This window comes from Microcebus murinus, chromosome 16, assembly GCF_040939455.1.
Source record: "Microcebus murinus isolate Inina chromosome 16, M.murinus_Inina_mat1.0, whole genome shotgun sequence".
NCBI lineage: Eukaryota > Metazoa > Chordata > Mammalia > Primates > Cheirogaleidae > Microcebus > Microcebus murinus.
Window position 1 is genome coordinate 69,677,940 of NC_134119.1, and position 16,109 is coordinate 69,694,048.

Genomic DNA, 16,109 nt, shown 5'->3' on the forward strand with positions numbered 1-16,109 from the left:
TCCGCCCCACCGTCGCACAGGCCGGGGTGCTCCGCCCCACCGTCGCACAGGCCGGGGTGCTCCACCCCACCGTCGCACAGGCCGGGGTGCTCCACCCCACCATCGGACAGGCCGGGGTGCTCCACCCCACCATCGCACAGGCTGGGGTGCTCCACCCCACCGTCGCACAGGCTGGGGTGCTCCGCCCCACCGTCGCACAGGCTGGGGTGCTCCGCCCCACCGTCGGACAGGCTGGGGTGCTCCACCCCACCATCGCACAGGCTGGGGTGCTCCGCCCCACCATCGCACAGGCTTGCCCACCCGGTCACTCGGAGAACTCAGTGGCAAAGCCAAGTTCTGCCCAGCAAAGTGCAGACCGGAGCAGGTGCGTTCTGGTCCTCTGGGCGCAGACTGGCCACCAAGGAGGGTCTGAGCAGAGCCTCACCCAGAAAGCGGATCAGAAAACTCCTACCTGCTCCTGCGGAGAAGGGGCAGCCGGGCGGGACAGCCCCAGGCTCCTCATCTGGCTCCTCATCTGGCTCTGCGTCTCTACACCTGGCAGTTCGGGAGGATGTCACTTTCTCACTGATAGCCCAGATGGAGGCGGGGAGGAAGAAGCAGCCACTGCGGAGCCCTGTAACCGATGCTCCTGAGCCCGGCCCACTGCGTGGCCCGCCTGCGACCCCACTCAGGAGAGCTGCCCACAGGGCCCGTCGGGAGCCCCGCGACACAGGGGACGTGCCAGAGAGCCTCACTCCTGCACAGGGCGGTCGTAGGTGGTGTGGACGTGGGAGAGAGCGAGTCACTGGGGACAGGGAGGTCGCAGGTGGCCCACGGGACTCGCAGCACGGCCCCGTCGCTGAGCTGGGTCGCATTGCCGCCCCGTCGGGCTGGCTGTGGAGACGTGAACTCCTGCTCAGCGTCTGGATCCCGCCGGCCGACGCCGGTGACCAGCTGAGGGAGCAGCCTGTCCGCACGCGCAGCCCCGGCCGACTTTGACCTTGGCCCCACACCAGAGTGCTGGTGTCACTAAAGCATTTTAAGAAGGCAGCCGTCACTTTGCTCCAGGAGATCGGGCTTTTCTTTAAGTGTCCCTTGGAATTTGGGTTATTTGGGTGAGTTTTCTGGCATTTTAAGTATTTCCCCGTAACTGAAACATTTTTTTGAGAATACTTCACGACTCAAAATATATGTGACGCTGTCTGGGAAGTGCCCAGCCATGGGTCATATAAAGAGGATGGGTGGCTGGCTGGCTACTTTCCGGTGGCCCTCGTGACCCTGAGCGTGGCTTAGCCCGTGGCTCCAGTTCTCACCTGGCTGAATGTGGTTGACGTTTAATGCTGGCGCCACCAGCCACGTGTGGCTGTTTAGATGTCAAGGTAAGGAGATGCATGAAATTAGAACTTCCTTCATTGCCTTAGCCGTATGCCATTTGCTCAGTAGCCTTGTGGCTAGTGGCTGCCATAGTGGACAGCATAGATCATCTAGAATATTCCATCACCACTAGACGTTCTGTTGGAAGCACCGTGTCTGTCTAACTCGGGCTCTAGGTGTTTTGGAGCCCAGTAGTTGGGGTCAGTAACTCACATGTGGTAGGACATAAGGCACAACACGACGTTCTTTCAGGGAAGAGCGAGTTCACTCCGTGTTCTTATCACAACAAAACATATGTCATTCACGTCACCAACTATGAGTGTTTGAAACCCTCTCAAAGCTGCATAACAAACTGTCTAAAGGACCCAGAGTCGGCTCCATACACTGGGCGAGACCATTCCATACCCTATTTGGGTCATTAATGAATACGTTTTCATACATGTTTCTGTCTTCCATCCTTTTTCTATTCTCACCTGTTTGGACCCAGTATCTACATGGTTTTGGTCTCCCTTAATTTCTTGAAGCCAGTGCTGAAATCCCAGAGTCATAGCTTGCGATTCGGCATCCTTGCGCCCCGGGCTCTGCCGAGTGCTCTAATCCCATCAACGCCGACGCCACAAGCCACCTGCCAGGTGCGCCTTTGCTCAGCCCATTTGCGGAAGAGGAAAGCCCAGTGCAGAGGAAGGAAGTCTGTTGTCTGAGGTCCCACAGTGAGAAAAAGGGGAGCTAAAGGCGAGCTGCAGTGTGCTACCCGAGGGACTGAGCCGTCACCTGCGAACTTCCCTCCTGACGCCCCCGGTCCGGGCAAAGCTGCTCTCCCACGCTCCGGGGCATGCTGTGGCAGGCGCATGTCTCATTAGTTCTGAAGTCATGGCAACAGTTGAAAAACAAGGACTGGTTGAGCATCCCTCATCTGAAAATCTGAAATGCTCCAAAACAGGAGACTTTTTGAGCACTGACGTGACGCTCAATGGACGTGATTTTCAGACGAGGGATGCTCAGCCAGTGAATATAGCACAAATATTACAACCCCCCCCAAAAAAAAAAAGCCTGAAATCTAAAATGCTTCTGGTCCCAAGCATTTCAGACAGGGAATGCTCAACCTGCAGCACAAATTACCCTTTAAAGGAGGGCGGTGGTGGCAGCGGGAATCTCTCTAGAAGTCAGCTCGCCTTTCTCTCCGTCTGGCCCGGCCAGCGCGTCCTCATCGGAAGAAATCGCTGCCGCGGCGCCAACCGTGCTGCGTGTGCTGTTTGCAGCGTGTTGTGCTGAGGCTTCACCTGTGCTGATGCGTTCAACGTTGCCGCGACCCTGGCAGAGGCTCGCTCGACCTGTTTTCAAGTACATAGCTCTGTTTTGTGTGCCTACAAGAGGGAGACGATCAAAGTATGATTCCACAAGTCAGTCGATTGCCACACAAAGAATTTTTTCCCTTAGGCTCGCAATGCTTAAAGGGAGGAGGAGGACCAGAACAAACTCCCCGGAACACACTCGATGGGCGTGGTATTAGCCCCACACGGCGAGTGAGCTCAAAAACCATTAAAGTCGAGTCGCTCAACCGGGGTGTGAGCGCACTGCGGAGCGCGCCGTCTAACGCAGCCGCACGGTGGGCGCGGGCGGCTCTCGGAGAAACTGGCTCGCCTGACGCGGTGGAGACCCGTGACGACCCTGGGGTCCCCGCACACCGGAGTGGGGCCCTGGTGTTGGCCGTGAGGCTTCTGAGCGGAGCGGCAACGGCGTTCGGCCTGGCCCGTCCCGGCCTGGTGTCCTCCTCGGAGCGGCCGACAGCGCGGCCCGCCGCGGCCCGAGCCCCCGCGGTTGTCGAGCTCAGGCCTGTGTGTGTTTTGGAGTCCTGGTCACGTTCTCACGGCAGGAGGGGTCGCCGGGGAGAGTTCGCTCCAAGTTCTTGTCGCAGCAAATGTCACTCGTGCAGCAAACTGTGTGAGTGCTTGGATCGTTTCGAGCTGCGTAAAAAGCTTCTCAAGCTTTGGCGAAACAGTGGAGCTTATGTCTGGCGTATGTCCAAGGGTCGTGATGTGTTAAATGTCATTCTTTTATTTTTTATTTTGTTTCCTTTTCTTTTTTCTTTTTTGAGACAGAGTCTCACTCTGTTGCCCAGGCTAGAGTGAGTGCCGTGGCCTCAGCCTAGCTCGCAGCAACCTCAATCTCCTGGGCTCAAGCGATCCTCCTGCCTCAGCCTCCTGAGTAGCTGGGACTACAGGCATGTGCCACCATGCCCGGCTAATTTTTTCCTATATATATTAGTTGGCCAATTAATTTCTTTCTATTTATAGTAGAGATGGGGTCTGGCTCTTGCTCAGGCTGGTTTCAAACTTCTGACCTCGAGCAATCCACCCGCCTCGGCCTCCCAGAGTGCTAGGATTACAGCCCTGAGCCACTGTGCCCAGCCGAATGTCATACTTTTAAATAGGAAACTCACTCTTTTGGGCAAAGCCCGCCATCACCGGCCATGTGGGTGGCAGAAGCAGCGGAGAGCAGGTGCACGCCGCCCACCGTCCCCCGCGTGACTGGCAGACGCCAGCACCCAGGATACGACTTAGGGTATTTGGGGGCTGGAGCTCTGGAGCTGTTTGCAAGTTAGAGGCAGACATGCTGTGACCGCGCCATCCATCTGCAAGGACGGGTCAGCGTGGGTGATGTTTCTTCCCCTCCTGGCAGAGGAGGGGGGGTGAGACCCCCCTCATTTCCTCATTTCCCCTCGGGGCTCTCTTCCTGCAGGTTGGAGAGCTGCAGCCTCACAGGTGTGGGCTGCCGTGCCCTGTCCACAGCCCTGGCCAGAAACCGGAGCCTGACGCACCTGTGCCTGTCCAACAACCACCTGGGGGACGAGGCCGTGGCCCTGCTGTGCCAGTCCATAAGGCTGCCCAGCTGCGGTCTGCGGAAGCTGATGTGAGTCACGCTTGCTTCACGGGGAGGGGGGGGGGGGGCTTCGTCACTTTCCAGCAAATAGCATGGTCTTGTGCTAAAGCTCAAAGCGGGGGAGCGTGGAAATCACCTGGAGGGACTGGGTGTGTGCTGGACCCTGTCCTGGTGATCAGCTCCCAGATCTCATCCTACCTTGGAAATTCCACCTCTGCCTTTATGTTTCCCTGTTTGTTTTTTATTTTTAGTTTTTCTTTTTTTGAGATGGAGTCTCTCTCTGTTGCCCTAGGTAGAATGTCATGGCATCATCATAACTCACTGCAACCTCCAACTTCTAGGCTCAAGTGATCCTCCTGCCTCAGCCTCCTGAGTAGCTGGGATTGCAGGGGTGTGTCACCACGCCCGGCTAATTTTTTATATTTTTTGTAGAGATGAGGGTCTCACTTTTGCACAGGCTGGTCTGAAAGGATCCTCCCACCTTGGCCTCCCAGAGTGCTCCCAGGATTACAGGTGTGAGCCACCGCACCCAACCTGCATTTGTGTTTTCTTACAGTGGGAAGTTGTCATTCGAACAACCAATTCTCGTAATTTGAGGATATCGTGTTCTGTAAAGTCTCCCCAAACACTGAATTAGCCGACACTGAGCCGCTGCCCTGGGTGATGTGGGGTTAGGTTTCCGTGAGCCTCCGGTCACGTTGTCATCGACTGATCAAATACTTCACACTTGTCACGGTGTGAGCCGAACAAGCTCAGCCCCAGCCGGAACACGAGAGACTGGAGACTGCCTGCTCTGCGCTCGGGCGTGTCGGAAGGCCCGGAGTGCCACCAGTGGCGACTTTGGGGGGTTACCAATAAAGTTTAGCAAGTAGGAAAACTCCCCAACACAGAGTCCGTGGACAACGAGGACCGGACGTATTTCCTGAGCACCTGCTGTGGGTACACACTGAGCCGCCAGTGACGCGGAGGCGAAAGACTGACGCGGTTCCTATTTCTACGTAGCTTAAATCCTGGGGTGGGGGGATAGTAAATGAGACTTTTGGGTGACGGCGGTGGCCCAGGCCACAGCCACAGACTGTGCGTGACTCCAAGGGGCGCCCCCCACACACACACAGACGACGTGACCCGCGTCCTCCTGCTGCTGTAAAACAAGGCGCCCGCGTAGCTGCTGCAGATCTGCCTCTGTGTGCTGCCAAGTCGCTTTTATCGTGAATCTTTGGCTTGTGAGACAGACTTTTGTTCCTGTTCAATGCAGTTTTCCCTCTTTATCTGTGAGGGTTGATTCCAGGACGCCCCACGGTACCAGATCCCTCCACGGACGCTCACGCCCCTCGTGTGAGGTGTCTGCACGCGACCACGCGCGTCCTCCCGTGCACCGTGAGCCGGCTCTGGATCGCTGCTGCTGCCACCTGGGGCAGTGTCGGCGCTGAGCAAATGGCTACACTGTGCTTTTGCTTGTGCTGTCTTTACTGTCATATTTTGGGGTTTTTAAAAAATACTCTTGATGCACAGTTGGGTGAACCTGCAGATGCAGAGGGCCAGCTAGCCCGCCCACTTACTCCGCCTGGGCTCACTTCGCTTTCTTGAGCAGTGACATGCTAATGTGTGGCCAGAAATTGCGTTAAAGACCTAACCCGAGTGTGTGTGGCTCCCCGACAATCAGCTCCAGGGTCCCCAGTGAGGGCAGGGCAGGGAGATGCTGGGTTTTTATGGGGAGAACAGTGACGCGCCCCCAAGACAGGTCCATGTCCTGATGCCCCAATCTGTAACTGTGATCCGACACGGCAGAAGGGCCGAGTGGATGTGGTTAAGCGTGCCGAGGGGCAGTTACCCTGGCGGATTCTCTGGGTGGCCAGTGCAGTCACCGGGTCCTCCTAGGGAAAGCAAAGCGGCAGGGGACGTGGCCGTGGAGCTCGGCGAGGCCCTGCAGGCTGGGGCCAGGCGTCAGGGCTGCGGGGCCCCTCGAGGCTGGAGAGGGCAGGAAACAGTCCCCAGAGGAAGGCGGCCCTGCGACGCCGTGACTCACCTCTGACCTCCGGAACCGCAAGATAACAAATACCTGTTGTGAGCAACTGGGTTTGTGGCCATTTGTTATGGCAGCCGTAGGAACGTTGTCGTGGGGACAAGAAGGTCCGAGGACCTTGACGAGCATCCAGCCGGGTCTCATGCCAGTCACCGTGCCAGGTGCTTTGTGACCGGCCCGTTGTCTGAGCCCATAGCACCTTAAACACACGCGACCCCCCCCTCCCCCAGCCCGGGAGCAGCCTGGCCGGGAGAAGTCGAGCGTCTGCCCAGGTCGCCCTGGGGAGCTGGCGTGACCCTCTCCTCCCCCGTGTGCCCACAGACTGAACCAGTGCCACCTGGACGTGGACAGCTGCGACTTTGTCGCGGTCACGGTGTTGGAGAGCCCACGCCTGACGCACCTGACCCTGAACTGGAACCCGCTGCAGGACGAGGGCGTGAGCCTGCTGTGCAAGGCCATGCTGGAGCCGCGGTGCCCGCTGCAGGACCTGGAGTGAGTTCCCCGTGGGGCTGGGGCTTCCGCACCGGGCCGGGGGGCCTGGAAGGTCAACAGGATGGAACCAAAAGCTAGTCCCAGGGTCCGTGGGTGGCGGCATGCCAGGGGACGCTGTGGGTGAGCTGACGTGCTGGCGTTGCCACGGGCGTGGGGAAGGAACCCTGAGTTCCGAATCACCCTTGGTGCCCAAGCCTGCCGGTTGTCGGGGGAGGTCTTGCTGCCGCTGACCGCCAGCTGCTCCTCTGCACGTGGAATGGGGCCCTTGTCTCGCTCTTCACCTCTTTCCCTCTGGGCTCAAATTTCTTCACCCCTCTTTGGAATTCGTCTGTCCAATAGGAGTGTCCCACCCTCCCACAGACCACAGAAAAGCTGGACGATCTCAATGAGCAGGACATGTCGCTAGCCTCTCAGTCATCGCTGTCTGTAGGCTGGGTGTCCCCTGGGGTTGTTCCTAGATGTACACGTGCATTTAATGTTTTACGAAGGAGCCACGGTGGGCGACGGGCAGGTCAACTTGCCGTGTGGCAGGCACAGGGCTCTGAACAGTGCGTGTGTGATCTCCTGTGGTCACCCCACCACCAGTCGTACCTAGCAGGGAACTAGGACTCCCAGAGACCAAAGCCTTGGCTTCAATATCGCATTCCGTCTGAGGATGCGCAGATTATACTAAATGAAACACAGATGGTGTTCCACAAAATGGTGTTCCATGATGCCAAACACCTCCAGCCGGACGCTCGGCGGGCGTCCAGTGTGCTAGTCACGTGTGCCTTGGCACCCCTTGTGTGCTCGGTAGTCCTCTTATCAGTCACAAAGACAGGCTTGACGGACCGAAGCATGGGGCCGTTCTGAGATCGCTCCCTTCCCAGTAATACAGGAGTTGAATGTCGATCGCAGTCCAGACTTGCGAGTGCCCCCAGGGACTGACTCCCCTTTGTTCTAACTACTCTGGCATTCCCCGCCCTGTTCCGCATGGCCGAGAAGCAGTCTGTCAGTCGGGTGTCCTTTCTTTGGGGTTGCATTCAAACGTGAGACTCTTTCCCTCAGGAAAGGGCTGAGCGTGGAGGTGGGGGATGTTGGGTGTGACCGGCGGTGTCTTTGGAGAAAGAAAGGAGCACCCAGAGCCTGTGTTCCGCCTGGCTTTGCGCCGTGGCCTCGTGACGGGTGGGAAGAGGGACATGCTCTGAGACTGCTCCGCCCCGGGACACGGGGCTTGCCACCCCGCCCCGCCTGGGAGGAGAGCGGAGACCCCCGCCGTCAGCCCCAGGCCCCTCTGTGTCTCGGGGCTCCCCGGCGCCGCTCTCCCGTCGGCTCTGCCGCTTGGCCAGGGCCGAGCAGCTTCCACTCGCTCACGCTGCGTTCCTCTCTTCCTCCCGTCGGAGATCTTGGCGCAAACTCCAGGCGGGAAACAAACTCTGGGGGCTCGTTTCTTTGTCTGAAGATACTATCCATCACATCTAACATTTCCCCGCCCTCCACCACCACCCTTTCCTGACCCAATAGATACCACGCAGTCTGAGACTCACAGGGAGGGCCAGGGATGTCCTCGGTCAGGGAGGGACAGGGGTGTCCTCGGTCAGGGAGGGCCAGGGGAGTCCCCCGGTCAGGGAGGGCCAGGGGAGTCCCCCGGTCAGGGAGGGACAGGGGTGTCCCCCGGTCAGGGAGGGCCAGGGGAGTCCCCCGGTCAGGGAGGGACAGGGGTGTCCCCCGGTCAGGGAGGGCCAGGGGAGTCCCCCGGTCAGGGAGGGCCAGGGGAGTCCCCGGTCAGGGAGGGACGGGTGTCCCCCGGTCAGGGAGGGCCAGGGGAGTCCCCCGGTCAGGGAGGGCCAGGGGAGTCCCCGGTCAGGGAGGGCCAGGGGAGTCCCCCGGTCAGGGAGGGACAGGGGAGTCCCCGGTCAGGGAGGGACAGGGGTGTCCCCCGGTCAGGGAGGGCCAGGGGAGTCCCCCGGTCAGGGAGGGCCAGGGGAGTCCCCGGTCAGGGAGGGACGGGTGTCCCCCGGTCAGGGAGGGCCAGGGGAGTCCCCCGGTCAGGGAGGGCCAGGGGAGTCCCCCGGTCAGGGAGGGCCAGGGGAGTCCCCCGGTCAGGGAGGGCCAGGGGAGTCCCCGGTCAGGGAGGGCCAGGGGAGTCCCCCGGTCAGGGAGGGCCAGGGGTGTCCCCTTGTCAGGGAGGGCCAGGGGAGTCCCCCCGGTCAGGGAGGGACAGGGGTGTCCCCCGGTCAGGGAGGGACAGGGGTGTCCCCCCGGTCAGGGAGGGACAGGGGTGCCCCCCCGTCAGGGAGGGCCAGGGGAGTCCCCCCGTCAGGGAGGGCCAGGGGAGTCCCCCCGTCAGGGAGGGCCAGGGGAGTCCCCCCGTCAGGGAGGGCCAGGGGTGTCCCCCCGTCAGGGAGGGCCAGGGGTGCCCCCCCGTCAGGGAGGGCCAGGGGAGTCCCCCGGTCAGGGAGGGACAGGGATGTCCCCCGGTCAGGGAGGGACAGGGGAGTCCCCGTCAGCGGTCCTGGCGTGCCCCACTGCAGCACATGCCTCACAGGTGCCGTGTGCGCAGGTTGGTGGGGTGCCGCCTCACCGCCGCCTGCTGCAGGGACCTGTCCTGCGTGGTCGCGAGAAGCAAACACCTGAAGAGTCTGGACCTGGCCGTCAACGCCGTGGGCGACAGTGGGGTTGCGGCGCTCTGCGAAGGACTGAGGCCCGGGACGGGCGCTCTGAGGAGACTCGGGTAACCGCGGGGTCACCTGCGAGGGCTGGGCGGGGCGGGGTCCCGAGCGTGAAGCTGCCTGGACAAGGTCGACGTTCTGGAGACTCCCTCACGCTAGGCGGGACACGCCCTGGCAGAGCCGGGTCTGGGCACGAGTCCCAGCTCCACGCCTGCGTGTGACGGGAGCGGGACAGCAGGTGCCCGGGCGGGAGCGAGGTCTGGAGTAGAGAGCCCTCAGGTCCTCGTCGCACAGCCCGTGTGCTGGGCGTGGTGCTGGCTGGCACAGCGTGGTGAGGGTGGCATGTTCGGCCCGTGGGGGGAGGGGCAGAAGCAGCGATTGCACAGACGGTTCTCGAGCCGCACTGAGCGTCAGAATCACCCGGCCCGTACGCTGGGCTGTGGCTCAGCCACAAAGAGGAATGGCGCGAGCACACGCGACAACACGGCCGACCCTTGAAAATGCGGTGCTAAGGGGAAGAAGCCAGACACAGAGTCACATAGTGCGTGACTCCGTTTCTGTGAAAACATCCAGAATGGTCCAATCCATGGAGACAGTAGATGAGGGGTTGCCAGGGCCGGAGGAGGGACAGCTTAAGGGGTATGGGCTTCCTTTCGGGGTGACAGAATGTTCTGGAACTAGACAGAGGCGGTGGCTGCGCAGTGTTGTGAACTACTCTAGAAGGCGACGCTCGCTGCCACGCGCCGAGTGCTGCCCCTGCACCCCGCGTGCGCGGCCTGTGCACCCCGAGTGCTGCCCGTGCACCCCGCGTGCTGCCCCTGCACCCCAAGTGCTGCCCCTGCACCCCAAGTGCTGCCCCTGCACCCCGCGTGCGCGGCTCGTGCGCCTCCCGACACCCGGGAAGGTCGTGGGCGCAGGGCCTGCTCTGAGGACCATTTCCTTCTGAGTCGCACGTGGTCCAAGCTCCCGGCCACGTTCCGTGTCCCCCACATCTCTCCACGGGCCACGTCCCGTCCCTAGCTTCTGTCTGTTTCTCTTGCTTCGTGCTCTGCTATCTCTACCAGTCTTGTAGGTGCCGTCTGCTCTCAGCGCTCTGCCCGGCGCCACCCACGAGTCCTCCAAGGCCGGAGCGCCGCCTCCCCCTCCCTCCTAGGCGGCTGAGGGGCCGGGCACAACTACGCAGGTGCGGTGGCTCGCGCGGTCAGCCCTCACTGACGTACGGCTGCTTCCCCGGCGCCACGTCCTCCCAGCTTGTTTCCACTCCCTGAAACCATGGCTTCAAACGGCCACACCCTCTGGAGACGTTCGGGGCCCACCTTCTTCTTCCTGGCACGTACGAGTGGCCCTGCCCCTTTGAATTAATCTGAAGCCATTTACAGGAAAGCCCTACGCTTTCCATCACGAAGCCGACTGTCATCTGCGCCAGCATGCCCCTCTGCACCACGGAAGCGTCCCTGCCGCCATAACGTCACCCCTCTGGACTCCCACAGCCCCTGTCTGCGCAGCACCTTGTACTGTCCCTGCCGTCACTAACGTCACCCCTCTGGACTCCCACTGCCCCTGTCTGCATAGCACCTTGTACTGTCCCTGCCGTCACTAACGTCACCCCTCTGGTCTCCCACTGCCTGTCTGCACAGCACCTTGTACTGTCCCTGCCGTCACTAACGTCACCCCTCTGGACTCCCACAGCCCTTGTCTGTGCAGCACCTAGTACTGTCCCTGCATCACTAACGTCACCCCTCTGGACTCCCACTGCCCCTGTCTGCGCAGCACCTTGTACTGTCCCTGCATCACTAACGTCACCCCTCTGGTCTCCCACTGCCCCTGTCTGCGCAGCACCTTGTACTGTCCCTGCATCACTAACGTCACCCCTCTGGACTCCCACTGCCCCTGTCTGCGCAGCACCTAGTACTGTCCCTGCATCACTAACGTCACCCCTCTGGTCTCCCACTGCCCCTGTCTGCGCAGCACCTTGTACTGTCCCTGCCGTCACTAACGTCACCCCTCTGGACTCCCACAGCCTGTCTGTGTAGCACCTTGTACTGTCCCTGCCGTCACTAACGTCACCCCTCTGGACTCCCACTGCCCCCTGTCTGCGCAGCACCTTGTACTGTCCCTGCCATCACTAACGTCACCCCTCTGGTCTCCCACTGCCCCCTGTCTGCGCAGCACCTTGTACTGTCCCTGCCGTCACTAACGTCACCCCTCTGGACTCCCACAGCCTGTCTGTGTAGCACCTAGTACTGTCCCTGCCGTCACTAACGTCACCCCTCTGGACTCCCACAGCCTGTCTGTGTAGCACCTTGTACTGTCCCTGCCGTCATAACGTCACCCCTCTGGACTCCCACAGCCTGTCTGTGCAGCACCTAGTACTGTCCCTGCCGTCACTAACGTCACCCCTCTGGACTCCCACAGCCTGTCTGTGCAGCACCTAGTACTGTCCCTGCCGTCACTAACGTCACCCCTCTGGACTCCCACAGCCCCTGTCTGCCCAGCACCTAGTACTGTCCCTGCCGTCACTAACGTCACCCCTCTGGACTCCCACAGCCTGCCTGCGCAGCACCTTGTACTGTCCCTGCCGTCACTAACGTCACCCCTCTGGACTCCCACAGCTTGTCTGTGTAGCACCTTGTACTGTCCCTGCCGTCACTAACGTCACCCCTCTGGACTCCCACAGCTTGTCTGTGTAGCACCTTGTACTGTCCCTGCCGTCACTAACGTCACCCCTCTGGACTCCCACAGCTTATCTGTGCAGCACCTTGTACTGTCCCTGCCGTCACTAACGTCACCCCTCTGGACTCCCACAGCCCCTGTCTGCCCAGCACCTTGTACTGTCCCTGCCGTCACTAACGTCACCCCTCTGGACTCCCCCGGCCCTGTCTGTGCAGCAACTTGTACTGTCCCTGCCGTCACTAACGTCACCCCTCTGGACTCACAGCCCCTGTCTGCGCAGCACCTTGTACTGTCCCTACCGTCACTAACGTCACCCATCTGGACTCTCACAGCCCCTGTCTGCGCAGCAACTTGTACTGTCCCTGCCGTCACTAACGTCACCCCTCTGGACTCCCACTGCCCCTGTCTGTGCAGCACCTTGTACTGTCCCTGCCGTCATAACGTCACCCCTCTGGACTCCCACAGCCCTGACTGCGCAGCACCTTGTACTGTCCCTGCCGTCACTAACGTCACCCCTCTGGACTCCCACAGCCTGTCTGTGTAGCACCTTGTACTGTCCCTGCCGTCACTAACGTCACCCCTCTGGACTCCCACAGCCTGTCTGTGTAGCACCTTGTACTGTCCCTGCCGTCACTAACGTCACCCCTCTGGACTCCCACAGCCTGTCTGTGTAGCACCTTGTACTGTCCCTGCCGTCATAACGTCACCCCTCTGGACTCCCACTGCCCCCTGTCTGCGCAGCACCTTGTACTGTCCCTGCCGTCACTAACGTCACCCCTCTGGACTCCCACAGCCTGTCTGTGTAGCACCTTGTACTGTCCCTGCCGTCATAACGTCACCCCTCTGGTCTCCCACTGCCCCCTGTCTGCGCAGCACCTTGTACTGTCCCTGCCGTCACTAACGTCACCCCTCTGGACTCCCACAGCCTGTCTGTGTAGCACCTTGTACTGTCCCTGCCGTCACTAACGTCACCCCTCTGGACTCCCACAGCCTGTCTGTGCAGCACCTAGTACTGTCCCTGCCGTCACTAACGTCACCCCTCTGGACTCCCACAGCCTGTCTGTGCAGCACCTAGTACTGTCCCTGCCGTCATAACGTCACCCCTCTGGACTCCCACAGCCCCTGTCTGCCCAGCACCTAGTACTGTCCCTGCCGTCACTAACGTCACCCCTCTGGACTCCCACAGCCTGCCTGCGCAGCACCTTGTACTGTCCCTGCCGTCATAAAGTCACCCCTCTGGACTCCCACAGCTTGTCTGTGTAGCACCTTGTACTGTCCCTGCCGTCACTAACGTCACCCCTCTGGACTCCCACAGCTTGTCTGTGTAGCACCTTGTACTGTCCCTGCCGTCACTAACGTCACCCCTCTGGACTCCCACAGCTTATCTGTGCAGCACCTTGTACTGTCCCTGCCGTCACTAACGTCACCCCTCTGGACTCCCACAGCCCCTGTCTGTGCAGCACCTTGTACTGTCCCTGCCGTCACTAACGTCACCCCTCTGGACTCCCACAGCCCCTGTCTGCCCAGCACCTTGTACTGTCCCTGCCGTCACTAACGTCACCCCTCTGGACTCCCACGGCCCTGTCTGTGCAGCAACTTGTACTGTCCCTGCCGTCACTAACGTCACCCCTCTGGACTCCCACAGCCCCTGTCTGTGCAGCACCTTGTACTGTCCCTGCCGTCACTAACGTCACCCCTCTGGACTCCCACAGCCCCTGTCTGCCCAGCACCTTGTACTGTCCCTGCCGTCACTAACGTCACCCCTCTGGACTGCCACGGCCCTGTCTGTGCAGCAACTTGTACTGTCCCTGCCGTCACTAACGTCACCCCTCTGGACTCCCACAGCCCCTGTCTGCGCAGCACCTTGTACTGTCCCTACCGTCACTAACGTCACCCATCTGGACTCTCACAGCCCCTGTCTGCGCAGCAACTTGTACTGTCCCTGCCGTCACTAACGTCACCCCTCTGGACTCCCACAGCCCCTGTCTGCCCAGCACCTAGTACTGTCCCTGCCGTCACTAACGTCACCCCTCTGGACTCCCACAGCCTGCCTGCGCAGCACCTTGTACTGTCCCTGCCGTCACTAACGTCACCCCTCTGGACTCCCACAGCTTGTCTGTGTAGCACCTTGTACTGTCCCTGCCGTCACTAACGTCACCCCTCTGGACTCCCACAGCTTGTCTGTGTAGCACCTTGTACTGTCCCTGCCGTCACTAACGTCACCCCTCTGGACTCCCACAGCTTATCTGTGCAGCACCTTGTACTGTCCCTGCCGTCACTAACGTCACCCCTCTGGACTCCCACAGCCCCTGTCTGCCCAGCACCTTGTACTGTCCCTGCCGTCACTAACGTCACCCCTCTGGACTCCCACGGCCCTGTCTGTGCAGCAACTTGTACTGTCCCTGCCGTCACTAACGTCACCCCTCTGGACTCACAGCCCCTGTCTGCGCAGCACCTTGTACTGTCCCTACCGTCACTAACGTCACCCATCTGGACTCTCACAGCCCCTGTCTGCGCAGCAACTTGTACTGTCCCTGCCGTCACTAACGTCACCCCTCTGGACTCCCACTGCCCCTGTCTGTGCAGCACCTTGTACTGTCCCTGCCGTCATAACGTCACCCCTCTGGACTCCCACAGCCCTGACTGCGCAGCACCTTGTACTGTCCCTGCCGTCACTAACGTCACCCCTCTGGACTCCCACAGCCTGTCTGTGTAGCACCTTGTACTGTCCCTGCCGTCACTAACGTCACCCCTCTGGACTCCCACAGCCTGTCTGTGTAGCACCTTGTACTGTCCCTGCCGTCACTAACGTCACCCCTCTGGACTCCCACAGCCTGTCTGTGTAGCACCTTGTACTGTCCCTGCCGTCATAACGTCACCCCTCTGGACTCCCACTGCCCCCTGTCTGCGCAGCACCTTGTACTGTCCCTGCCGTCACTAACGTCACCCCTCTGGACTCCCACAGCCTGTCTGTGTAGCACCTTGTACTGTCCCTGCCGTCATAACGTCACCCCTCTGGTCTCCCACTGCCCCCTGTCTGCGCAGCACCTTGTACTGTCCCTGCCGTCACTAACGTCACCCCTCTGGACTCCCACAGCCTGTCTGTGTAGCACCTTGTACTGTCCCTGCCGTCACTAACGTCACCCCTCTGGTCTCCCACTGCCCCCTGTCTGCGCAGCACCTAGTACTGTCCCTGCCGTCACTAACGTCACCCCTCTGGACTCCCACAGCCTGTCTGTGCAGCACCTAGTACTGTCCCTGCCGTCATAACGTCACCCCTCTGGACTCCCACAGCCCCTGTCTGCCCAGCACCTAGTACTGTCCCTGCCGTCACTAACGTCACCCCTCTGGACTCCCACAGCCTGCCTGCGCAGCACCTTGTACTGTCCCTGCCGTCATAAAGTCACCCCTCTGGACTCCCACAGCTTGTCTGTGTAGCACCTTGTACTGTCCCTGCCGTCACTAACGTCACCCCTCTGGACTCCCACAGCTTGTCTGTGTAGCACCTTGTACTGTCCCTGCCGTCACTAACGTCACCCCTCTGGACTCCCACAGCTTATCTGTGCAGCACCTTGTACTGTCCCTGCCGTCACTAACGTCACCCCTCTGGACTCCCACAGCCCCTGTCTGTGCAGCACCTTGTACTGTCCCTGCCGTCACTAACGTCACCCCTCTGGACTCCCACAGCCCCTGTCTGCCCAGCACCTTGTACTGTCCCTGCCGTCACTAACGTCACCCCTCTGGACTCCCACGGCCCTGTCTGTGCAGCAACTTGTACTGTCCCTGCCGTCACTAACGTCACCCCTCTGGACTCCCACAGCCCCTGTCTGTGCAGCACCTTGTACTGTCCCTGCCGTCACTAACGTCACCCCTCTGGACTCCCACAGCCCCTGTCTGCCCAGCACCTTGTACTGTCCCTGCCGTCACTAACGTCACCCCTCTGGACTGCCACGGCCCTGTCTGTGCAGCAACTTGTACTGTCCCTGCCGTCACTGACGTCACCCCTCTGGACTCCCACAGCCCCTGTCTGCGCAGCA

At 60.6% G+C, this 16,109-nt stretch overlaps 1 protein-coding gene across 1 annotated transcript in view; it reads left to right on the forward strand.

Moving 5' to 3' along the window:
• LOC105882838 (NACHT, LRR and PYD domains-containing protein 5) overlaps positions 1-16,109 on the forward strand; it is a 95,803-nt gene that overhangs the window by 36,974 nt on the left and 42,720 nt on the right. Inside the window, exons 9-11 of the mRNA XM_075993455.1 lie at positions 4,093-4,263; positions 6,578-6,748; positions 9,291-9,461. Of these exons, the coding sequence (XP_075849570.1) occupies positions 4,093-4,263; positions 6,578-6,748; positions 9,291-9,461 (513 nt within the window). The remainder of the gene's footprint in view (positions 1-4,092; positions 4,264-6,577; positions 6,749-9,290; positions 9,462-16,109) is intronic.